Source organism: Apis florea, unplaced genomic scaffold, assembly GCF_048593485.1.
Source record: "Apis florea isolate Af1SG1 unplaced genomic scaffold, ASM4859348v1 contig_3493_pilon, whole genome shotgun sequence".
Taxonomy (NCBI): Eukaryota; Metazoa; Arthropoda; class Insecta; order Hymenoptera; family Apidae; genus Apis; species Apis florea.
Genome location: NW_028256772.1, coordinates 3,002,348 through 3,028,077, shown reverse-complemented (window position 1 = coordinate 3,028,077; position 25,730 = coordinate 3,002,348). Strand labels below are relative to the sequence as shown.

The following is a 25,730-nucleotide window of genomic DNA, read 5'->3' as shown; positions in this document are numbered from 1 at the left end:
AATATCTTGTTTTTAAGATTAAAATTTTAAAAGTATATTTTGAAAACGGAATTAATTAATATATTTTAAATTTTTTGATGAAGACTTATATGTTTCATCTTATATGTTTCCTTAAAATTATATTCGTTCGTTAAAATATGTATATGTTTTTACACATGAACAAATTTATGTCTTTCATTGATATTTTATTTATGTCTTTCACTATATATTATACAGTAATATGCTTAAGTTATATCTATAATATTTTTATAGATAATAATAAGTCATTGTTTTTTATTTACTGTTAATTCTATTTTATTTTTTACATATAATCGTTGTGAAAATGACAATTATATAACAAAAATTTTAACTGCCCAAGTGTTCACAGCTAATAGCTGGATAGTATTAAATTTTCCATAGAAAAACTTATATATGCTCACCTATACACGTGTGTGTAGCAATATGTATGTAAAATTCTTGTTAATAGTTAATATGTTATAAAAGTAAAATGTTGAGAGTGAGAAATTAATATCTTGTAAAATAAATATACAAAGATATGAAAATGCTCTCTTCCTTCTTTAAACTTTAAAATATTATTCTAATGATTTCATTTTCATATATTTCCATAACAAATTTACTATATAAAGAAGTAAATGAAGCATTTTCAAATATTCATATATATATCCAATGATATATATTATTAAATTTAATTTAGAAATTATTACATTGTTTTGGTATCTGTAATTAGAAAGACATATCGAAAAGCTTAGCAATTAATTTTACATAAATATTAGTACATAATATTATTACAAATTCATATAGATAATGTTTTAAAATTCATTCTTGTATATATAATGTTTTAACAAAAGTCCTGTTTATATAATATGTATTTATTAAGCAGTTACAGACTTTTGAAAATGTTTTTCAAAACCGAAATTCTGTAAATACTTAATAATATTAATGTTATATATTGATAATAAAAGAATATAGCTACTTATAGATGAAATAATAATAAATTTAAAATAATATTTGTGTAAAAAATTTCTTTAGATAATCTTATACTATATTAACAAAAATTTAATTTTTATTGTATATATTTGAAATTCATTAAATATTTAATTTATATAATATTTATATATACTATTATATATATTATATATATATATATATAAGTATATATAAATATTTATATATACTTATTATTTATTATACTTTCTATTGCATAATATTATGAAAAATATACAAGCCAGTTATATAAATTGTTTCAAGTCAAACAAATTATCAATTAGAAAATATAAAAAAAAAAATTAAATTTTAAAAATCTTAAAAATCTTTTTTCGAAAATTTGTAATTATAATGTGATATATGAAATATTTAAAGTACAAGGATAAATTTTCAATATTAAATTTTAAATCTTCTTAAATGAAAATGCCAAATTTTGTTCAGATAAGATATGGATAACGAATTAATAGCTATAATTTTTCTTTATCCCTTTTAATTTTTTATGTAATTAATTTTTGTATTATAAACTATTGAAATTTTATCATTTCTTTTTCTAGATTTTTATGATTTCAAATATCATTAATATTCTATTTTTTAATTATACATTGGAGTAAATAGAGTAAATGTAAATTACTAAGAGAAATTATTATAATCCCTGACGAGAAATTCGTTATCCTCGATATAAAACATAAAAATGAATATAAGATACTTTTACATATAATTTTATATATTTTTTTTAGACATTGTTTGAAAATCATGTGAAAATCATCATTGTTTGATTTTTATATATATATATATACATTATATTTTATCCGTTTTATGATTTATACCATTTAAATGATTTATATCGTTTGTTATGTTTAATAATATATATGTTTAATTATATTTAATAATTACATTCAATTCAGAGTTTATATTAGTATATATTTTTAACATGAAAAGATATTTTAATATCGTTTTATTTTCTTCTTATTTTGATTTTCATTAGTTCTTTTCCCAGTAAATTTTTCAAGTTCTCTTTTTCTGTGATTATTAAATTCTTTATGTTTATTTTCTTTCATATCATATTCATGAGATTTTTTATGCTTGGATTTTTTTTCATGTTTAAATCTATTTCTTTTTTTCCTATCTGTTTTATTTTTTTCCTTCTTTTCTTGATAATTCTTAGAATCTCCATTTGAAATAGAATTTCTTTTTTCTTTTTTTTCCTTTCTAAATTTCTTTGTATCATAGCTATTTGTGATGCTACTACTGGTATTAGTACTTTGAATACTACTATTACTATTACTAGTACTATTACTAGTACTACTACTATTACTACTACTAGTACTACTACTACTATTACTACTACTACTACTACTACTAGCATCGCTGCTGATGGAATTGTCACTATCGCTATCTATATCACTTTTATTTTTTTTATGTTTATATTGTTTTTTCAATTTTCTTTTTTCTGCTTTTTTAGTCCTTTTTTCAAGTTGTTGTAATTTCCTATAAATGTTAACATTATTAATTAATCTCAATTATTCTCAAATTACTATATTATAAATATTATATAAATATTTGTCAACATACATTAATAATTTCTTTTTTTGCTTTTTAGAAAGTGTTTTTAGGAATGTAATTTCAGATTGTTCTTCATCATCTGAAACCATAAGATGTTCATGCTCAGGAACTCGTAGATGTTGTTGAGCACTAAGAGCTGATCTATAATGGAATTAATATAGCATATTAGAAAAAAAAAAATATTTATTAAAATTAAAATCAGAAAAAAATTTTTTAAATTTATCTTTACTTTTTAAGTGCTAATCCATCTTCTCTCATTTGTTGAACTAGTGTTAAAGCATCTGGAGTAGATGTAGCTGGTGAATTATTTGCCATTACTACACTCATTGCCTGACTATACAGAGGACATTCTTTATCTGCAATTAAAATATATTATTGAATAATTAATTTCTTATATTTAATTTTATTCTTTTCATATTATTTCATATATATATTTATAATATGTATATTTTTATATTAACCTGTATTTATATGTCCCCATTTATGACATTTGATACAACGGACATTACGTACTTGAATACCAAATGGTTGATCTCTTATTTCACTATCTCCTTTACAATAACTTTCTCTTGGTGCATTATACTTGCGTTGCCATTCAAATTTATATTCTGGTTCATTGTCTTCTTTTTCTCTTTCTTTTTTTGCTCCAGGTGGTGGTTCATACATAAAATTTACACTAAGTTTGTCCTTACTTTCTTTACTCAATAAAGCTCTACAAAAAATAAAGTAATAAAAAATATAAGAAAGATATTTTAAAAAAATTAAATTAAAAGAATATGATTTTACTTATTATTATGAAGATCTTGTTCTTTTTCATATTGAACACGTAATTCCTCTTGTTTTTTCTTATAAGCCTCTGCTTGTTGTTCAGCCATCCATACCTTAAAAAATAACATAAAAATAAATATATAACATAATAAATACATAATAATATAAAATAATTATTATATAAATAACAAGTAACCTAAAAAATTGAGAAAACATACTCGTTTTAAATTGTCTCGAGATGCTGGATGAAAAAATTTTTTGCACATGTAATTATTAAATCCCTTTCCCATTTTATATAATTAAATAAATACGTTTTAATATTCAATTAATTAACATTAATATTTATAATAAATCAATAATGAAATAAATATACACAATATAATAATTCGATCATGTAACTTTTACTAATATCAAACAGTGTTGTCAGACGAGCACGGTATACTACTCCCTCTACAAAAAGTAGCAACAAATTTTCATAGGAGAAGAATGATGTCGCCATTACTATTGTTAAATTAAGCAGAGACACACCATGTATATAACAGGATGCAACAGGTGATTTTTAATTTGTATGCTGAGATTTTGCTGTAGCTGTGAATATTAGTACTAAATTAAACATTTGCAATTGTTTTAAAATGTCTTTTTTTATGAAAATATACAATATTGATGAAATATAAAAAAAATAAATAATAATAAAAGAATAAAAATTAAATAATTTATTATAAAAATACACAATGATATAATATATAATATATAAATAATTTAAATATAAGCTTAATATATAAATATATAATGAATATATAAATGAATACAAATATATAAAAATTTATAATATAATATTTTAATTAAAATTAAAATTTTTAATATATTTTAATTAATTAAAATTTATAATATATATATATAAAATATAATATAAATATATAATATGTATAAATTTATAAATTTATTTTTTAATAGTCATTTTATTTGCTGTCATTTATATCATTCTGATCAAGAAGTAAAATCCCAGTTCATTCTTCTAATGTTATTCATTTTTTGAATATATTAAAATTAAATAATTTTAATAATTAAATTTCTAGTAATTAAATGTTATTCATTATTTTTAATTCTAAGTTTTTATTTGTTATATTACATGTATAATTTTATATATGTATAATTAATTAATATGTATATATGTCACTTTAATATGTATAATTAATTATTTGTATAATTATAATTGAAAAATATTTTTTTATGTTTGCATTGGAATGCAATAATGTCAAATATTAAATAATGATAAAAAAATTACTATATCTGCAATGTTTTTAAACATCAATTTCTCTTTTAGATTCTTAATTATATTTTAAAATTTTATTTTAAAATTTACTTATGTTTAATTATAACAATTTCTTTTCAATTATGAAAAAATAAAATGGCAATATCTATCATTCATTCAATACTAAAGATTTATGAAATTTTCTTTTATATTTATTATATAAATTTGTTGTATTTGTTTAATTGTATGTATTTTATTAAAAATTATGATAATAAATATAAAAATTTCTTATTAAATTTAGACATTCTTTTATACTTTTATTAAAAGTGTAAATTTGATAAAATTTTTAAATATTAATTTTATTATTTTTTTATTATTTGGTTAATTAAATAATTTTAAATCCTTAATATCTATTATTTGTAAAACTTTATTGTGAATAACAATGCATTCTGAAGAAAGTAGATTGTTTTTCATTGACATTAGTTTTATATAAGTATCTAATATTTATTAAAATTTATAATACTTATTTAAATTATATAAAAATTTATATAAATCATGTTATGTAAAATTTAAAAATTTGCTATTCAAAAATTTAAAAAATCTAAAACATTTGGGAAACAGATAATATTAAAATGTTATTATTTTGAAATCATATTAGAATCTGCTAACATTTATAATATAAATTTTAAAAGTTCTAAATATACTTTGATAAATGAGCAAGAAAATAAATATTATAATATTAATAGTGCACTTTTAGATTTTATTCTCTTGTTTGCAAAAATATTATATAAAATTGTCTATTGCTATATATATTTTCAAACAAAGCCATGGATAAATGAGACATTTTGTTTTATTTTTTATATATATAAATAGCATAAATTTTTGAAAATTTTTTAAAATTCTTTTTTTGAATTTTATAAGAAATATATATAAATTGAATATAATCATTAATTTCATCAGATATATTATTACTATATAAATTTGAAACTAAGTACATAGAATGACAAATATATTTGAGAAAATTTTCTCATTAACACTTGTATTAAACAAGAAATTAATAAATTTTGCCTTCTTAATATATAGACATATTGTTCATACATATTACAAATATATTTTTCAATGATAATTACATTTTTGTGTATAAAACACTTATATAAATTTTCTGCAAAATCATTTAGAATCAAATAAATTTATACTTTCATTGATATACTTCATTGACATGTCATATCAAAATATATAAAGTTCTATATATTTTGATATCTGATCAATATTCTTATATATTAATAATAAAAAAATATTTATTTTGTACTATTTCTATTTTTTTTTTTTTAATATAATAGATTTATTAATAATATTTTATATGATTATTTTTGTTTTTTTCAAAAAAAATTTTTTTTTATTGTATTTAAATCATACTATTTTACATAATTCAAAATGTTAAAATGAATAAAAACTTCTATCTTAATAATGTTCAGAAAATATCTTAACTCTCTTTTTTTTTATATGTTTCATGAAAGATTGATTGATTTTTATTCTAAAGATTATTGGCTTTTTTTCTTCTATATTTTCATAATAAAATTTATATTATGATTAATTGAATTCTTATTCTTCAGTTTCTGGTCTATTTATCATTATTAGTTTTTTCCTGTTATAATAATTTTATTGCATATTTTTCATTTCATCTTGTATGAGTTATTTTTCAAGCGAAGACTTCAAATCTGAATCCTGCAATTATACATCATAATTGTTTCTTTCTTTTGAAAAAGGAGAAGAAAACATATTGTTATTGCGATTATCACTATTATTTATAAAATAGCCATATTATTATATATTATAAATTTTAAACAATTTTTTAAATTACATTATATAATGTAAAATATTTAAATCTCTATTACTCATTTCGAAACTGCAAAGTATTAGAAAACAATAAAATTAAAAAAAAATCAACACATTACAAAACTATAAACTGCATTTCAATAAAAGTAGTTTGACGCCTTGATAAGGTTAGGTTTTAACCAGATTTCTATCAAAATTAAATGTTGCATCACGTGACATATTTCCGCATAATCTAATACTAGTAATAGAAATAATAACATCAAATTCTATGCTAAGAATAATAGATAAGAAATGAAGTTGTGAAAATATAAATAGTTGACAGTTGATAGTTAATATCGTCAATTTATATCTCCTCTATTACTTAATCTCTCACAAAGTGTGACGTCAAACTCGCGCGTAATAGTTTTTTCAGTCAAAGAAGGTTAGTATAACAGTAAATATTGCAATTTTATGTCAAATATTTTATAACGCAAGAAATACGTAACATATAAATATATCTTATATAAATATATTATTGTCAGAAAAGATAATAGTTTATATGCTATTATAGATTGGTGAAAAAGTGCTCTATAAAAGAAAGTTATTATAATATAGTGCTAGGTAGTATTATAAATATTAGAGATTTTTGTCGTATATTGTTAGAAGTATATTAATTGAAAATTTTTATTTATTTTAATATATAAGGTTATTTCAGTTCGATATAAAAATTCAAGAAAAAAAAATACTAGGATATATTATTTAAGAAAGATATTATATAAAATTAATCAATTTATTTGTGACTTATTTTAAGTGAATTATTTTAGAGTTAATTTGTCCTATTAGAAATACAATTTCAAATGCAATGAAAATAAACGAGAAAAACATGGTAGCTTTTGCAACTTCGGCAACACCAGTGGATCGTGAAGGCTGGTTATACAAACGTGGTGAATTAAATCGTGGTTATCAAAAAAGATGGTTTGTTCTCAAAGGAAATATATTATTTTATTTCGATCGACGCGGTGACAAAGAACCAGTTGGTATGATAGTTCTTGAAGGTTGTACTATCGAATTGGCAGAAGATGAGGAACAATTTGGTTTTCAAATTGTATTTCATGGTCCAAATAATAGAAATTATGCTCTTGCAGCAGAATCTCAAGTAAAGATATTTTTTAATTCTAAAATATTAATTATTAATCCTAGAATAATAGACAATGCACAAGATAGGTATATAATTAATTTTTAGGAATCTATGGAGCAATGGATGAAAGCTTTAGCATGTGCAAGCTATGATTATATGAAATTAATGGTAGCAGATTTACAAAGACAATTGGATGCTGCAGAAGAAGAAACAACAATGGTGGTAGCTCCTTCACAATCTCCTAAAGCTCCACCAAGGCAACGACATAATCCTTTTAACAGATCAGAATTTCATCATCGTTCACAGAGTGTTAGATCTGCTCCTGGAAGAACAGAAAATGTTCCAAGAACAAGGATAACATTCCGTGAATTGCATAATATGTATGGTAGAAGAATTTTAGCTGATTTAAATGAATGGAGACACACAAGGAAAGCTGCTGAAGCTCCCTTGATCAGTTTTTAATAATGCATTATATATAAATTGTAAATATTTAATTCAATGTAAGATTATAAAGTAGTCGATAAAAGAAATATATTAAGTTCGTAAATTTGTCTCATCTACATGTTTGAAAATCGTGATAAATGAAAAGATAAAAAAAAAATTTCATGACAATTTTTCACTAATTATTATTAAAAGATAAAATGCTATATTTAATTTTAAATATTAATGTATAATTTTTAATGGTGCTATTTGATATTTTATTTTAAGATCTCATTATATTTCTTCCATCGACTATATATACATTAAATATTATTGGAATGTATCATTTATTTTTATAAGATCAAAATATTTACAATCAATATACAACAAAATATAATTATAAATTTTAATCGTTATTAAAATATTACAAATTATTGCTGTCTCAAATAGAAACTGTGCCTGTAAAATACAATATATTCATTATTATTAAATTATATTGAGAACTAATTCATATATTGTAACATGATTCACATAATTGTGAAGTGTAAAATGAATTAAAATTATATTGAAACAATAATTCTTAGGTATCATAAATAAATATCATATATCTAAATAAAAGATATATGATAAAAGATACTATTTACAAAACATCAAATTTGGATTAAAAAAAGAAATTTGGACAATTTGGATGAAAAATGTCCAATAAATTGATAATAAAGTTTTAAATAATTAAAAATTCTATAAAAAAATAGCACTTTGATTTAATAAAAAAAATACTTAACATTGCATTAACAATTTTCTTATTAGATATTTTATTAGAATAAATATTGACATTTTGCATATTTGTGTAAATAATATATTCAAATACAAATTTAAAAGATTATTTAAATTTAAAGACACCTTTTTTTTTCACATCACCCGGTAAATGTCTAGCACCTAGTAAGAGTCGAGCTTTATCTTCTTCTTGTGGAGCGGATTCTTCTTGTGGGCCTCGTGGTTTAATTTGTAATTTTTGTTTAATAGCTTGACTTAATATTACACGTCTAGAGTCACTTTTCATAGCTAAAAGAAGATCAAGCCATGTCCAAGTAACATTATGATACTCTAAAGTTGGTATTACCAGAGCGAAATCACGAACATCTTCTAAATTTTTTTCTTTATTTCCCTGTATATAAAAGATTATGCATGATGTATAAAGATACAAAAAAAAAAATAATTTTATAATTTCTAATTCTGATTGTTTCAAAGAAATAAAAATATGATTTATTTATAAAATTTTAATGCAGATACCTTGTAAGAAACACGAACGGGTACTTCAGGTATTTTAATATATATAAATAATTTATTTTTGTCCGCTCGTTCTTTCATTTTTTCTACATCATCTCTTCTTTCGATTGGAACATAAAAAGAGGAATCTCGTTGCGGTGCTGGTGGTTCCTCTATTCCTTCTGGATCTCTTTCAGGAAAACAGAATTTGAGCATTGTATTGAAAAACTTTTTTGTTAATCCTAATAATAAAAGATTTGATTAATTTTTAGAAAAAGATATATGTTTCTTTCTTGTGAAAGAATAAATAAAAAAAAAAAATATATAATGATAAATACCTATTGTTAATGGGACAACATTAATTTCGAAATGTTCTTTTACAGATATTCCAGCAACTGGTGCTTTTTCTCTACAGAAAACGCGAAGAGCTCTTTGTCTATCGACAGGCATATTACTTTGTAACTCTGTTGGTGTCAACACTTCCGTGTAAATTTGATTTGGAAGTAAATTAGTCATCCTAACATATCCTAATTCGAGAAGATGTTCAACTGAATCATCGGTTTTACTTGTTTTAGTATATAAGAAATTAGTTAATATAAGATCAGCAATTCCCAATTGACCATCTGCATCAGTTAATCTCCATTGAGCATGTTTGAAGCAAATTTCTGCTACTCTTGCGACTGCTGCTGGCTTATCTTTCAATGTAGTAGAAGCTGTAGTTGGAGTAGTTGTTTCTTTATAACAACTTAACATAACATCAAGTTCTTCTGCTTTTGCTCCAAGTTGTTCCTTACATTCAAAAACTCTAACTTCCAACCGTTCCATTTCTGCTAGTAATTCGGGACTAGATTCCTCTGCTAGTGCTTTTTGCACTAAATAAGTCTCACGTTCCAATCTCCTTAATTTTGCCACTAAACCACGTACAGTATTTTGTAATTGTTGAATTGGCCGTTTTTGATCTTCGACCGAGTGTAACTGCAATTGAAATCTCATTCTTTGCAAACGTTCCGACGCTTCTTTTCTCCTTGGTTCGACATATAAAAGCAAATTATTAACGATATCTAAAATCATAGCATACTGCAATGAATTCGTACAGACATCTAAATCGTGATGCATCAATGTAAATGCATCAGCTGCTAAAAGTTCTTTTCTTTCCCACGGACTGACTTCTTCTCTTGGTGGTGGTGGAACTTGATCAACAGAACCGACGTCCAAAGCTTGTCCATAACCAACATAAAAGAATTCACATTTACATCTCGAGACAATACGTTGTAGCTGATGTTGAGGCCCACCACCACCGCCAACTGTCTGACTTACTACGCCACCAACACTTTGTCCTGAACCTACTAGCGCTGGTACATCTGGTAAGCCAGCTATTACAGTTGAATCTTTTTCCTTTAATATATAAACTTTAGTCAATATCGAAAATTTTACTTGCAATTTATTTACAACTTATTTTCTATTAACTTACTTGTATATTGTCTAATGTCAACCACATTATATTATCATCGATATTTTCATCGATGTTGGCACTAACAGTTGCATAATATTGCATACATTCTAATGATCCAACCCAGGTTGTTTTTGATACTAAAGTTCTTTCTTTCCATACAGGTTGATGTATTCTTTGTAATATTTCCGCTTTTGCCGCAGATAAAATTACGTAGCCTCGTGTTTCAATACCTTTCAATAATACTTGACTGTTCACTAAAGCAACTAAAAAAAAAATAATTTTTTCTTTTTTCTTATCTATATATATGAATATACAATCAATAAAAAAAGTATTTAATATATTAAATCCTACATTACAAAGAATTTCATTTTATCAAAAATTCTGATTTTATTGAAAGTTTGTATATATATATATATATATATATATATAGATATACAAAATAATATAGAACAGATAAAATTCTTTGTAATGTAAGATTCGAATATTTATATATATATTGAAATTATATGAAAGTGAATAATAACATAAAATATAAAATGTATACTTATATACATATATTATAAATGTATACATACTTTAAATTCATACATACTTAACCAATTTTTATGAAGAACGTCATCTTGATGACAAGCTGCTAGTCCACGCAATTGTTGACCTCTCGTTTGTACCGACAGATCATCGCTGAATGCAACTGGTTTATTTGCAGCTTCGGCTATTAATCTCTGTAACATACCAACAGCTTCTCCCTGTTGTGGTTTTGCTGCAGACGATGTGTTCACTTGAGTCGCTACATTTTGTACTTCAATCGATCTTGTTCGATTTTTATGCGGTGTTGATGAACTTTCTCTATGAAAGCCTTTCAAAGCTGCAGTAGAAAGATTTTTCTTGAGTTGCTGAGTTTTTATAAAAGAATCAAAGAGTGCAAATGCCACATCTCTATTCGTTTTCGTCCAAGCTCCTTTCAAGTCATGTACAACAAGCCTGTGTGTAGGAGTATCCCCTCCAGTAACTCCAGTTACCATTGCTTCTCTACCATAACTCACACGAGCAACGCTTAAACAATAACATTTTTCAACTGGTTGTCGAAGAGAAGCGCTTTCCTTGTCCTCGTGAAGAGCACTTTTTAACCAAATTTCCGCATCGCTAAGTTCACAGTTCATGTACACTACTGACCATTCAGCTCTTGGTCGATGTATTAGTCCATCATCGATCGGATGTAACGATAAATTATGCTCACAACTACATACTACTCTTCCGCCAGTTACTTCGAATCCGCGTTGCATGGCGAATGACATCCAATAGCTAACATGAAATTGATGGAAAGCTAAAGTTAATCGAACTTTCCTATAATGTCTGCTCAATTGTTTTTTTCTAGGTCTAATATTCTTAAAAAGTGGTCCTTTTCTTGTTGGTCTCGTTGCTCCAGATAAAATAAATTTTAAATTTTCGAACCATCTAAGAGTGCTACCATATAATAAGGCAGTTGGTGCACTTGCCAACGCCGGAGATCCGGTTGGTTTCGTTTCGAGTGAAAGACTAACATTTAAATTTTGTGAACGAAACGCTCTAAATGAATCGTGTTCTTGATTGCTCGAATATTCTGGTAATCTATTTGGAGCACAAGGTATCGCAGCATGATGGTCTCTAGGATCGCCTAAACAAACCCATGCTAATTTTATGCTTAAACGTACGTTCGGTAAATGTAATAATCTACAGTCATCATATTTACTGGCCGTACGAACATAAACATCCAAATCTCCTTTTACGATAATCCTGCCCTGTGTCCAATCGAGTTCCAATCCTGTCCACGTAAGCTCCATTTCTTCTGTAGTGTTGTATGGATCTAACGAACCATGTAATAGAACTGTTAATTGTTTTACACAAAGTGTTAATCTTCCATGAAGGGCTAATCGCATTTTGTCCCAAAATGGTAATGGGGGACTTGGATCTCGTGATGGATGAATAATTTTCTCAAAACTAAGATTACACTGTGCTATCACAGGTTCCCAACAAGGACCAAATGCATATCTAAACTTATCGATATCCCAATTAAGATCATGGTAATATTTCAACGATGTCATTCCTCTTTCTATAACAATGTCTTCCCAAGGTGTACCAATTTCGATTCTTACAGTTCGTCTAGCTCTCGATGGTGCTAAAGCTTCTGCTCCAGCTAATCTGCCCCATACGCTTAAACTTTCCACTAAGAGTAATGGTTGCGGAAAATCTCGTAATTGTAATTTCCATTCAGCACACTTTAAACTGATTCCTCTTACCCATAAAGTACTAAATTCAAGACCATCCTCCGGCCAAGGAGTTTCTGCATCCATTTCTCGAAGAGCTTTTATCGCATTTTCCGTGCCGTCGATCGATGGATCAGCTAAGGCTAATATCTCGATATCTATCATAGACCAAGCAAATAATCGTGTTCTAGCTGGACCAGCACGCTGCATTTGTTTCCATCGTTGTACATATATTTCGGCATTCTTTTTATTCAAACTAGCATATAGTTCTTCTACTTTACCTTGAGGTAGCAACAAATGAGCTCGACATAATTCCTGCACTTTAGTATCGAGCATCGCTTGTCTTTTTAAGCTCTCCTTATATTCATCTTCTAATAATTCATAATTATCTCGTAAACGTACTTCAAATGGATCATCGCTTACTTCGAATATCCATTCTTTAATCTATAATGCATAAAATAATTTTTTTATATCGATTAAAAAAATAGATATTATAATTATTATCAATTATTTATACATACATACTTTTATAATTAAATCGTACGGCAAACGTTTTTCTTTTTCATAACTTGCTGATAACGATGACGATGAATGAATTTCTTTTAACCATTTCTTTATACTGAATAATTCATTTTGAATTGCATCAGTAAACTGATGTTCATATGGGAAGCAAGCTTTTACCGATTCGATATTGAGCATCCAAGTTTCGTTCCAATCCAAAACAAAACCTTCATTACTTTGGCGTTCTAATTGCACTTCTTCATTATTTAATATTCTAATTAATTCAAATCCTTCAATCATAATTATATCAGCCATGTCTAAAGTAGCACGTAAATAATTTAATCTCCATTCTCCTTGTGACCAACGTAATTGATCCGATGAAAGTTCCAAAAAATGTTTTGGAGAAATATCTATAGATAGAGTGATACTGCTAGTAGCCAATATATCTATCGATCGTTTCTGTTGATTTTCAATGTCTTCACCTGTAAATAAAATTTATAAATAAATACATAAAAATATAACAAAAAAAAAATGTAAAAAATAATAATTAAACATAATGAAAATAAATAAAAATATTATAAAAAATATATTATATATTTTAAAAAAACCTTGAACAATAGAAGAGTTTTTGTTTATAATAGATCTAAAATTTGCAGATTCGAGCCAAAGTTTTAAAAGACGAAGATGTAAATTTGGACTCCATGCCAAGTTGGTACCATCCAAACTAATATTTATCATTTCAGGAGTTATTGCACCTTTACACTTTCTTATAGCTAAAAACGGATGTACTAATGCTTGTGCATGTTGACATACAATTGGTTCATTTTTATTTAATGTTATCGCGCTTACACCTTCTGTCACACCCACTAATCGCTTTATATTATATTCTAAACTTGCAGTATCCAAACGCATCATGATGGATACTAAATAATTGATTGAAGTATTAGTATTAAATCTTTTAATTATAATTTTTATTTAAAATATTAAAATATATACGTACGATTATTTTCTGCGATAAAGAATAAATTACAATTTGTAATTTTGAGATTTAATTGAATAATATTATCTGATTTTTTAGTATTTTTCATTGTTTCGATTTTTCTGTTGTATATTTGACAACATCTACCGAACAAATTTAGTAAATACATTTAGAATATATATTTTCTTATAATTTTTTATATCTTACTTGTATGCTTCTTCGAGAAATTTAGCAAGTTCTAAACTCCATTCAGTTACAAGAGCATCAACAGCAATTCCTATAGCATTGGTACGTGTTGTAGCTAATAATACTCCAATAGACAAAGGTGTTCCCCATTGATGAGATGATTCCGAAATAAAAGCATTGGAACCATTTAAAGTACAATACAAAGATTCTACTACTAATTCTGTATTCCAATTGTCTATTATATCTACAGAATTAAGTAATATTAGTAATATTAATAATATAAATAATATTAATTAAGAAGTTATTAATCAATTAATTTTAATATATATATATATATATATATATATATATATATATTTAAAATATAAAATATATTAAGAATATAAAGATACAAAATACCAAATGATACCTGCAAATGTATTTAATGAAAATTTCATATGAGCTACACCACATGAAGCTTCGTGAACATCCAATAATTTGATACATAACGAGGAATCATAAAGTTCAGTATTTACTCTTACATCTAACCATGGTAATTTATTCTTAAATGTTATATTACCAACAGGTCTTGAAATTTCGTTATCGTTATTAAACAATATTGTCTCCCAGTCTTTATGATCATAAATAATAGAAAGATTATTAATCTGTGTAGCAATTTGTAAAATATCCTGTTCCATCTATAAGCGATTTCATTATTTAATACATAAAAATTCATTGAAATAAAAAATATTTTAAAATAATACACATATAAATATAAAAATACATGTTACCTTTGAATTTACTATTAATGATCGTAATGTCAAAACAGGAAGTTTACTTCGAATTGATAATCCATCCAAATTTAAAGTGAAATTTAATAGTGGTTCAAATGGTTGGAATTTTGTGCTAATTTGTAAACCTTTCATTGTACCTTCTAAACCAAGCACTACGCCATCTTCTCTACCCGTAATTATAGAAGAATTACCCACTTTTAAATTAAAATCCTAAAAATATTTAATCATATTTTTTTTTTATTATTACTTTTAAACAATATTCATTTTTTTCTTTTGATTTTAATCAATTCATAATAATGAATTTACCTTTGGTATAACTGGTGCTAATCGAGCTAAAAGATTATTGGAAGGATTGACATGTACATTTGAATACGAAGATGCAGCATTAGTTAATGAACTTCTGTCTTTGAAGAATGTAATAAGACCTGCTCCTCCAGAACCCTCTGTCTGCGTGATTCCGATGTATAATTTCTATAAATTAGATCCTGCTTGATTCCAATCTAATCCCATTGCAAAGGACAGTTGTTCAGGCTCATCCATTAAGTGTGCTAAACACAAATAGCTATCGTTCAAAGCATTAAGCTACATCATTGAATCATAACATAGTATTGTATTGTTGCCTAGCCTTTGCAGTTTGCACATCAAAACGAGTATGCTTATACAATATATATAGATCGTATAAACAATTTTTTTATACCTCTACCGAAAGTTCTCCTTGTGCTTTCAAAGTTGCTTCAGCTGTTCCAGCAAAACATATTTGTGAAAGACAGGCATCCGATGCATGACGTAATAATTTCATTGCTCCACCTATAATGGCAGCAGATGCAAGAAGAGTACGAGCTCCATGAACAACACTACCATCTAAAGTGAGACTTTCAGCACTTCCATTAGCTAACCAACCATTACCCAAAATCAGAAGACTTAAATTTTCTACGTGCACAGCCATAAACTAAAATATTTCACAAAGTGATTATTTTAATTATTCACAAATTACTTAATTTATAAATACCTTAATTAATTAAAATCATTTTAATGTTATATAATAATAAATAAGATAATTTATTAATATTAATATCATTAATATTATTAATAAATTATCATTTTTATATTCTTATATTCTTAAATAAATCTTACTATTACAATATACATACTTGTACAAATGTTATAATTATTGGTGGAATTTTCTTATTTCGAAAATCCATTGGCTTCTTTGGTTTTCTTAATATTTGTAAAGGTTTTATTGGAACATCTTTATTAATTCTAACATCTTTCATGATCACAGCTAAAAGTTTTGCAACATCACTACTAAAGAGACTGCTTCGTATACTGATTTCTTCCACTTGCTAAAATTAGTGAATTTGTTAAAGTTTAATGAAATAAATAATGATTTTCTAATGCATTTTATAAAAATATTATAAATAATAATATAAATAATTTTTTTTGTGAAAAAAACTTACCAATGTAAAACCATTTTTAGAAATATTTACGTCACGTAATATAAAATACGGTAATGAAATATGACCGACACGTAGATAAATTTTGTATCGTCTTTTTACTAACCATGCTAAAAATCTTGGTATCACCCTAATAGATAAATAAAGGAATATATTAAATTTTATTATTAAATCGTTTCATGTATGGAATTACAGAATTTCCATATATAATTATTATGAATCTTACCAAGTAAAACAACAATAGAGAATAAAAGAAGTCACACACAAAGCAATTAAACCAGTCATTTCTACATACAATTACATACTGTAGAAACAATATGTGTATAAATTTTTAATAGTACCAAAAGTTATTGTCAAAATAGTAGAATAATTATAATCTTTTCATCAAATTAATTTTTTAATCAAACATACCAGTTGACAAATTGCATATGTATACCTATCTATATATATACGTTTTTACTTGAATATATACATGTAATAATATATCGATATATCGATGTTTCGATAATGTGATTCGATAATATAAAAACGAGCAACTTCAACCATATTTGTTAGTCATTCGAAATACTTTTGATTACGTAGATTATGATAAGTGATAAAATTAATTTTAAATATCATTAATTATTAAATTCATTTACAGTTATATTATAATAAAAATAATATTTTTTGCAAATACGCCACATTGTGTATTAAAATTAATAAAATTTAACAATTAACCTTTCAACTTCAAGAATTAAAAAAGTAAGGTTAGTTGATACACATATTTTAATATAATTTATTCAAGCAAATAAAATATGAAAATTTGTTGAAAAATAAAAAGTTTAAATAAATTAGAGTATATAGTATATAAAAAAAAACACGCATACATATTTTAAAAAAAATTTAAAGAATTTTAAAATAAGTATATATTTACTATAATACTATAAAAAATTCTAATTATATAATAGAAATATTTATGTATTGTCGGATTAAAATTGATGGTAAATTTCTAATTTATTTATTTATTTATATATTTATTTTATGATTATCTCTTTTTCTACATCATTAAAAAAATAAAAATAAAATTATATATTAATAAGTTAAAGAAAATCACAATAATAGTAACAATGATAATATAATTAATAAAAATATTTGATATTATGTAAAAAGTATATAAGTAGAAAAAAAATATAAGCTTGCAAAAAATCATAAGAATATATTAATTATATATGTATATTGTATTATATATTTTAAATTTTATATTAACCAAAATGTATAAGTAGATACGTAGAATCACACGCGAAACGTAATTATAACATCTAAAATATTTTTCAAATATTTGATACTTTTTTTGTATATTACACAATATTTTATTTATCGAATTCATTTATATTAACAAAATTAATGAATGATATTATCCATATAATTATAAATATTATATAAAAAATTATATGAAACATATTTAGACAAAAAAATAATTTTAATATTTGATAGTCGAGATAATTTTACATTAAATTAAATTAAATTTTTTATCTATTATACTAATTTATTATACTATAATATATTTATAGTAGTTTTATAATAAAAATATGAAATTGAAATGAGTCAACTTATAAATCGATAAATATATATTATATATAAATATATATGAATAAAAAATAATTTTAAAAAAAAATTGAAAAAAAAACAAGATAATTGTGTTCATGATAAAAAAATATATTTCGCTTGATTTACACATTTATTCCGTTACCATGCGAATATCGATTCAGAACATATTCTATCGAATGACCGAGTTTTACCGAGGACTCTCGAAAAGAATTCCACATCATGATCAATGTTCCAACAAGTTGACTTTATTATCATAAATTGACAGTGAAAAAATAACAAAATTAAAAGTAAATAATAAACTTAAATTTGGTTAAATGAGAAAGATTTCTCATTTGAATAATCGGAAAAGACATTAAATCGAAAAATAACGAAGAAAGAAGACAAAAGAAAAATAAAAGTAATTGAAAGAATAGATGACATCTTTATTATTGATTCTTTATTATTGATGACGATAGAAAAAACAACAACAAAGTCATCAATAGTAGCAAATGTGGACAAAAGAGATCTTTTTTGTGTAATGCAAATTGAAGAAAGCAAAACTACGAATAATATTCTATTAAAATGATGTTTGAAACAAAGTAATATATTCATGACACTGGAACACAGAAAATTTAGACGCGTGCACGGACTTCAATTTCCGTTGCACCCCCAACAAGTAATTGGATGGATTGTGATCTTAATTATCGTGGTAAATACGTTTGTAATATTAACACCACTTCTCAAACCAAATTTACGATCAGTTTTCTCAATCGTTATTGCTATAATCTTTTTTACACATATTTGTTCTCATTTGGCAGTGATTTTATTAGATCCGGCAGATCCTCGCGTCAGATCTCAGCCAACAAATAAAATTATACCGGAATTCGATCGAAATAAACATTCACATGTAATTGAAAACGGTAGATGTCATCTTTGTAATATAACTATTGAAAGTAAAAGAACGAAGCATTGTTCAATTTGTAACAAATGCATTATCCGATTCGATCATCATTGCAAATGGCTCAATAATTGCATTGGAGCTAGAAACTATTACGCTTTTCTAATTTGTTTAATTTCTGCAATTCTAGCAAGCTTGTTTGTTACCAGTCTCTCCGTGACAGAATTGTCATTGCTGTTGTTCTTCGATCGAATAATAGATCAACCTGCTACTAATGCAACTACGAAAAACGCGACTGATTCTATAGTTTTATTTATCGTTCCTATTTCGGATACTACTATAATAATCGCAATCTCCGCGATTGGAATCCTTTCAGCAATTGTAGCAATACTTTTACTTCATTTGTGCTTTTTTCATGGTTATATTGCTTGTCTTGGATTGACTACATACGAATATATACGAAACAAAAGAGAAAATAAATCTATTGCTACTACAATTGCTACTACAACTAATACTGCTGCTGCAGCTGCCACCACAACTTCTGTCACAACAAAAATCACTTCTACTGAAATAATCACTACCACAGTTATTGGTAATAGCTCATCAACACCAGTTCAGCAAATAGTTCCTGAATCAAGAATACAACATGGTTTTTGTGAGTTTGTTTCTGCTCGTTGTTTCTTATTATCATCTTTCGCAAATGGCGAAAATCAATGTTTCTGTTGCGGTATGAACGATAATCAAATCAAACTTGAAAGAAAATCAAATCAAGTCATAATTCACTCTTCTTTTTTCTATGGAGAAAGCAAGGAGAAAAATTTTCAATTTTGTTTTTCGATATATGATATTTTTGAATCACAATCAAAACAAACATCAACGGAAAATTCAACAGATACATCAACGGCAAATATTGAACAACCAACAATTACATTTCGAAAATGGAATGCTACTTTGCAAACATCTATTTTTTGTTGCTCTACTTCAATTAACTCGGTAGCAATTCATTGTATCAAGAATGTTAAAGTGAATATATCAAAGAAACAATTTTACGACAAACAAAGTTATGACGATATATCTGATCAAATAGCATATGATTCGACAAATTCTTGTAAAAAAATTGAAAGGATAGGAAGATTTCTCCGTACATATTTAAATAAAGAAGAAAAAAGAAAAAAATGCAGAAAGAAAAGAAAAAATCAAGACCAAGACGATGCGAACATAGTGCACATACAAAAATTGAAGAAAATAAATAAAACTGATTTAATTACGAAGGAGGATTATGATTCGTTTATGAAAAACATAGTATTATCGATATCAGTCACTATCTCTTCTCTTATCATTCTCTTCTATACACTTACTGCTCCACTTTATTCAAAATTTATTCTGTTACATCAATCGTTATTCACAAAATTAGATTTACCAGAATCACAGAATCAGATTTTACTTTGATTGCAAAAAATGACTGGATCGTCGACATACAGATCTGGAACACGTTTTATTTTTCAAAAAGGACAAACAATCATATATATCATCTATCAAGTTTTCTCCTATTTTGGAATCGGAATTTTCAAAATCTGCTACGCCACAATCGCTCTCTTCTTTATCATTGCATTCTGAGTATCTTGTTTATTAATATCATCATCATCATTTGTATTTCAATCTTTTTCGTCTACACGAGTTATTGATGATAAATTCTATCTTCATGAAATATGATACTTATATCAATTAATTACTTCATTTTCGAAATCCATTTAAAACAATAGTAAATATAGTAAATTATGTTCATACAATGAACGTATGTTTTTTTCTTGCAAGCTTTAACGTGGACAATAAATGATAAAGAAAAAGGGAAAGGGAAGGGGGTAATATATGCTGCACCTTCAGTCTTTAATTTAAATATTATAAAGTGAGTACCGATCTATATCGTGGACAAAACAGAATTTTTTTTTAAAAAAGCCGTGCTATTCATTTAAATATAAAATATTTACTCATATACCTATTTATTCATCATTGTATATTTTTGTAGATGTCATCAGTTTCAGCAAAAGTATCTGACCAACTTGCAAATACTACACAAGAGACGAATATTTGGAAAAATATATTGGGTTCTCCACAATACATAGTTGCACCGATGGTTGATGCGAGCGAATTAGCTTGGAGATTATTGAGTCGTCGTCATGGTGCACATCTTTGTTATACACCAATGCTTCATTCTTCGGTTTTTTGTCGAGATCCAAAATATCGACGAGAAGCTCTTGCCAGTACTGCTGAAGATCGGCCATTGGTCGTCCAGGTATAGATACGTACGTCAAACAGGCCTGTTTCAGTTATTTTTTTCTTTTATCTTTTTTATTATTCTTAAACAATTTTGAATTTTGATTTTTAATTTATTAATTTTGTTTTATAGTTCTGTGGTAATGATCCTAGTACATTATTAGAGGCAGCACTTTTAGCAGAGCCATATTGCGATGCAGTCGATATAAATATTGGCTGTCCTCAAGCAATTGCTAAACGGGGCCATTATGGTGCTTTCCTTCAAGATGATTGGGATTTACTTCAACAAATCGGTTCGTAAGAATTTTTAATTTACGCATATAAATTTACAATTTATATTTTTACCCATACTTTTTTTTTTTTTTTTCATAAAATTTTACAGTTAGTACTTTGAGCAAAAAACTTCATGTACCAGTAACTTGTAAACTTCGAGTATTTGCAGAAATTAATAAAACTGTGAAATATGCACAAATGCTTGAGGCTGCTGGTGCACAGTTACTTACTGTGCATGGACGAACTCGAGAACAGAAAGGTCCATTGACTGGTGTTGCATCTTGGGATCATATTAAAGCTGTAAGGTATAATTAACAAGATTTGATTAACAAAATTTATTTTCTTTTTATCAAAATTTTTTATATTTTTCAATCATTTTTTATTCGATATTATTCCAAACATTTAGACAAGCTGTCACAATTCCAGTATTTGCAAATGGTAATATACAATGTTTACAAGATGTTCAAAAATGTATAGAAGAAACTGGTGTTAATGGTGTAATGTCAGCAGAAGGCAATCTTTATAATCCATATATATTTGAAGCTTGTTATCCACCTAGTTGGGAGCCAGCGCTTGAATATTTAAATTTGATAGAATGTTATCCAGCCCCTGCTTCTTATATCCGTGGTCATCTTTTTAAATTATTTCAACACACGTATGTATGAAAAATTTTCTTTCTAAGTTTTTTTTATTTTTATCCTTTATGTATAAATGATATTCCAAATTAAAAATTAACTTATGCGTTCAGCGTTCTTTTAACTAGAGAGTAGACTTTGTTTAGCAGAAAATAAAGAAGAGAGAGAAAATTTGGCTCGAAACTCTACTATGGAATCTTTCCGAAATGTCGTTTACGCTTTGAGAGATCGATATCTACCTTATCACGAAGGACGTTTAATATGGCATGAAGAAACATCTGGTTCGATAATTTTTTTATTCAATAAATACAATCATTTGAGCATTTATTGTATTTCATATGTATAATACACATTTTAGATTATAACTTAAAATTACCTCCATGGTTATGTCAACCATATGTACGTCATCTTCCAGAAAAGAATATACAAAAGCCAGAAACCGAAAAAATCGAAAAGGTTAGTTTAATATAAAGACATTCTTTTTCATTCTCCTTTTCATATCGTATACAAATAATTGCTCTTCTATTTCGACATTTTTTAGCAGAATGAATCGGCTAAGAGAAAATTCAGAGACGAAGAAGGAAATGAAATATCACGAAAACATTTGAAAAAACTTAAACGTATAGCGCGCCGACCAAACAAATCAACTATTGTAATAAAAAGAGGATCCAATTTATGTCGCGATTGCCCAAATCCAGTGGTTTGCAAAATTTAATTTTACATTTATTTTTTTGCTCGAATTCATTAATTTCTTCTTTTTTTTTTTCCTTTTCTTGTAGAGTCTCAAATGCGTTCATAAATCATGTCGGCAGTGTTGTAGAAACAAATGTTTCACGGAAAATTTAGATTGTACTGGACACAGAAATTTAACTAAAACTAGAAGACAAATGGCAATAGAATTTGCTGCAAAACGAAAAACTATTGAAGACACAATATGACATTGTATGATATTCTAGATTATATAAATAAAAATTAAATAAATATATGGGCACATATTATAAAATATATACACGTATTTTTAATTGTTTTATAGATGTTATATTAATTTTAATATAATAATTGTATTATAATGTGTTACTATTCACAAATTATACTACAATTCATTTTATGAAGTTTTACAATATATTATATCACTTAATATAATAGCACTTCATGAGTCAATATCATAATATCACGGATAAAATTCCACAAGTATTCATTAAGTGGTTGAAGATGTCGATGTAATTATTTTTGTTACAATTGCATAAATATCACTATTTTTTTCTTCAGGAAGTATTATATCTTTTTGTTTCTTCTCATTATACCAATGTTTTTTATTTACAAGTATAAGAATTATAAGAACAGGTAGATGGATCAATGAAAAATGGAAAAGCTTACGTGAACTTTTACTATCTGATTGTTTATGAAACTTCCATGCTAAAAAAAATACAGAATTAAATAATTTATATAATATATAAACTATTATGTTATAAAATGTTATTCTTTTCCTTTTGTTTCCTTAAGATATAACTTAAGTTTTTGACTTACCAAGATATAGAAAATATGCATTAAGAGGTGTTGATGTCAAGGCAAACCACCAATTTGTTACATCAAAAATAGGTGCTAAATAACAAAGACCTGTTAATGCTGCAGTATAACGTAATGCTGTTTTACGACAAAGCTTTGGATTTGTGACTGCCATCATTCTATAACCAGCACGTGAATAATCTGGTCTCAAATTCCATGACAAAGCATTGAAATGAGGAAATTGCCATGCATATAATACACCAGACATTATCCAAGCACCTGGAGATACTATATCATTGACACAGGATGCCCAGCCCATTAACGGTGGTATAGCTCCAACTAAATAACAATCAATATATAATATCTATTGGTATTTTGATAAATATTAATAATTTTATAATATACTTACCTATAGAGCCTATCCAAGTGTTCAAAATACTAATACGTTTCATAGGAGTATAAATAAGTGTATATAGAATTACATTAGTTGCTCCTAAAATTGCTGTTAATTCATTAACTTGACTATATAATAATAATAATCCACTAAAACCAGATACTGTTGCAAAAATTATTGCTTGTCCTGGACTAGTAAGAAATTCTATTATAAATATAATGAATTGTTTTTTTTTTATAATTTTTATAATTTTTTTTATAATTGAAATATATTGTACATACGTTAAATGACCTCTAACTAATACTCTATTTTTTGTTCTTGACATTTGTGCATCAAAGGGAACTTCAAAAAATTGATTAATAGCATTTGCTGTTGCAGAAAGTAATCCTGTACCCATGGAACATGCAATAAATGTATAAGCATCAAAAGCTCCTGGAGCTAATGTATATCCAGCCATAGTGGTTATAACTACCAAAGCTAAAATTAATCATTCATGGAAAAAATAATTCATTTTTTATATTGAAAGAAATTACATTAGTAATAAAATTAAAAATATTAATTTTCCTTACATGTTAACCTTATTTTAGATAACATAAAACAATATTTTCGAAGTTTTCCAGAATCTAGTTTTATATGTTGCCATTCTTGTTTATTATTTATACATAGATCTTTCTGTTTTATATTATTTGTTATATCTACATATTGAGTATCTTTTTGATTATCAATAGATGTAATGAAGCTTGATGGAATATTATGATTTTGAAGATTTTTAATATTTAATGAATGTTGTGGTTTTTGAATACAATTTAAGTTTTTTATCCTTGATGTGACCTTAGTAGAATACTATAATAAATTATTATAAAAGTTAATAAAGAATTCAAAATATATAGTTCATATAAAATATCACTATACATACTGTAGAAATTGATAGTTTCAATGATGACAGACATATACTACGGGAAATCCTGATTGAATAAAAAATAAATAACATGATAAAAATATGCCGTGTATAATAGTTAATATTTTCTTTTTCTCATTCTGAAATTAATATAAGAACCAACCGGTCTTTGATTACAATTTTATGCCATCAATAATGAAACCACAAGACAATTCAAACACTTTATTGTTTCTTAATAACGAAATATTCGACTTACATCATGAAATATTTTCGTTTTTACAATTTTTGTTTCGTGTTACGTAAGAAAAATTTGAACAAACATTCATTGCGATAAACTCAAAATAATTTTACTAGACTTTTTGAACCTATGCTTGTTCAAGTAGTTGAATCGAAACTCATGAAAATCGAATATTCTAATCGATGTAAAAGACAATGAATTCCTAAAAGCATCAATAGACGATCAAATTTTAAAGAAATATAAACATAAGATA

The 25,730-nt window shown here is 25.6% G+C and overlaps 6 protein-coding genes and 1 long non-coding RNA gene across 27 annotated transcripts; 3 read left to right on the top strand and 4 right to left on the bottom strand.

Annotated features, from left to right (window-relative positions):
• Positions 1-1,687: 1,687 nt before the first annotated feature.
• On the bottom strand, positions 1,688-3,876 carry LOC100872127 (corepressor of RBPJ and splicing regulator). Its single transcript, XM_003693591.4, has 6 exons — positions 3,534-3,876; positions 3,334-3,428; positions 3,009-3,259; positions 2,777-2,903; positions 2,557-2,688; positions 1,688-2,472 (listed from the first exon to the last, which is right to left on the bottom strand). Exons 1-6 carry the CDS (start codon positions 3,603-3,605, stop codon positions 1,929-1,931), a joined length of 1,221 nt encoding a protein of 406 aa, XP_003693639.4. The 5' UTR covers positions 3,606-3,876; the 3' UTR covers positions 1,688-1,928.
• On the top strand, positions 3,700-8,447 carry LOC100869866 (sesquipedalian-1). Of its 5 annotated transcripts, none has more exons than XM_086912624.1 (3): positions 3,700-3,867; positions 7,226-7,538; positions 7,626-8,447. In XM_086912624.1, the coding sequence occupies exons 1-3, from the start codon at positions 3,845-3,847 to the stop codon at positions 7,980-7,982; spliced, it is 693 nt and encodes a 230-aa protein (XP_086768750.1). In that variant the 5' UTR covers positions 3,700-3,844; the 3' UTR covers positions 7,983-8,447. The 5 variants fall into 5 exon arrangements, with proteins under 5 accessions (XP_086768750.1, XP_086768754.1, XP_086768752.1 ...); XM_086912628.1 differs by lacking the exon at positions 3,700-3,867 and adding an exon at positions 6,190-6,824 and having other exon boundaries at positions 7,207-7,538; XM_086912626.1 differs by lacking the exon at positions 3,700-3,867 and adding an exon at positions 6,539-6,824.
• LOC147656944 (uncharacterized) lies at positions 5,935-6,783 on the bottom strand. Its single transcript, XR_015293418.1, has 2 exons — positions 6,429-6,783; positions 5,935-6,292 (listed from the first exon to the last, which is right to left on the bottom strand). It is a non-coding gene; the product is annotated as an uncharacterized LOC147656944 (long non-coding RNA).
• On the bottom strand, positions 8,269-17,239 carry hob (bridge-like lipid transfer protein family member hobbit). Of its 2 annotated transcripts, XM_086912623.1 has the most exons (17): positions 17,022-17,239; positions 16,799-16,925; positions 16,493-16,684; positions 16,039-16,290; positions 15,648-15,812; positions 15,339-15,551; positions 14,978-15,245; positions 14,590-14,812; positions 14,404-14,525; positions 14,012-14,326; positions 13,428-13,885; positions 11,252-13,346; positions 10,678-10,922; positions 9,545-10,601; positions 9,231-9,448; positions 8,841-9,105; positions 8,269-8,399 (listed from the first exon to the last, which is right to left on the bottom strand). In XM_086912623.1, the coding sequence occupies exons 1-17, from the start codon at positions 17,078-17,080 to the stop codon at positions 8,383-8,385; spliced, it is 6,291 nt and encodes a 2,096-aa protein (XP_086768749.1). In that variant the 5' UTR covers positions 17,081-17,239; the 3' UTR covers positions 8,269-8,382. The 2 variants fall into 2 exon arrangements, with proteins under 2 accessions (XP_086768749.1, XP_086768748.1); XM_086912622.1 differs by having other exon boundaries at positions 8,269-9,105.
• Positions 17,240-17,316: 77 nt separating this feature from the next.
• On the top strand, positions 17,317-23,448 carry Dus1 (Dihydrouridine synthase 1). 13 transcript variants are annotated; one of them, XM_086912605.1, is made up of 10 exons: positions 17,334-17,541; positions 21,075-21,165; positions 21,286-21,562; positions 21,667-21,826; positions 21,916-22,111; positions 22,213-22,461; positions 22,577-22,722; positions 22,800-22,897; positions 22,983-23,141; positions 23,221-23,448. In XM_086912605.1, the coding sequence occupies exons 3-10, from the start codon at positions 21,437-21,439 to the stop codon at positions 23,377-23,379; spliced, it is 1,293 nt and encodes a 430-aa protein (XP_086768731.1). In that variant the 5' UTR covers positions 17,334-17,541; positions 21,075-21,165; positions 21,286-21,436; the 3' UTR covers positions 23,380-23,448. The 13 variants fall into 13 exon arrangements, with proteins under 13 accessions (XP_086768733.1, XP_086768735.1, XP_086768731.1 ...); XM_086912601.1 differs by having other exon boundaries at positions 17,336-17,541; positions 21,286-21,552; XM_086912603.1 differs by having other exon boundaries at positions 17,341-17,536; positions 21,286-21,552.
• Positions 18,602-20,817, top strand: LOC100872249 (uncharacterized). 2 transcript variants are annotated; one of them, XM_086912600.1, is made up of 2 exons: positions 18,602-19,070; positions 19,450-20,817. In XM_086912600.1, exons 1-2 carry the CDS (start codon positions 19,046-19,048, stop codon positions 20,706-20,708), a joined length of 1,284 nt encoding a protein of 427 aa, XP_086768726.1. In that variant the 5' UTR covers positions 18,602-19,045; the 3' UTR covers positions 20,709-20,817. The 2 variants fall into 2 exon arrangements, with proteins under 2 accessions (XP_086768726.1, XP_086768725.1); XM_086912599.1 differs by having other exon boundaries at positions 18,904-19,070; positions 19,180-20,817.
• Positions 23,449-23,456: 8 nt separating the features above from the next.
• Cox10 (Cytochrome c oxidase assembly factor 10) lies at positions 23,457-25,687 on the bottom strand. Of its 3 annotated transcripts, none has more exons than XM_086912611.1 (7): positions 25,496-25,687; positions 25,258-25,306; positions 24,911-25,184; positions 24,623-24,818; positions 24,357-24,532; positions 23,969-24,286; positions 23,457-23,857 (listed from the first exon to the last, which is right to left on the bottom strand). In XM_086912611.1, the coding sequence occupies exons 1-7, from the start codon at positions 25,498-25,500 to the stop codon at positions 23,640-23,642; spliced, it is 1,236 nt and encodes a 411-aa protein (XP_086768737.1). In that variant the 5' UTR covers positions 25,501-25,687; the 3' UTR covers positions 23,457-23,639. The 3 variants fall into 3 exon arrangements, with proteins under 3 accessions (XP_086768737.1, XP_086768736.1, XP_003693482.1); XM_086912610.1 differs by having other exon boundaries at positions 25,258-25,379; positions 25,496-25,672; XM_003693434.4 differs by lacking the exon at positions 25,496-25,687 and having other exon boundaries at positions 25,258-25,475.
• Positions 25,688-25,730: the final 43 nt, after the last annotated feature.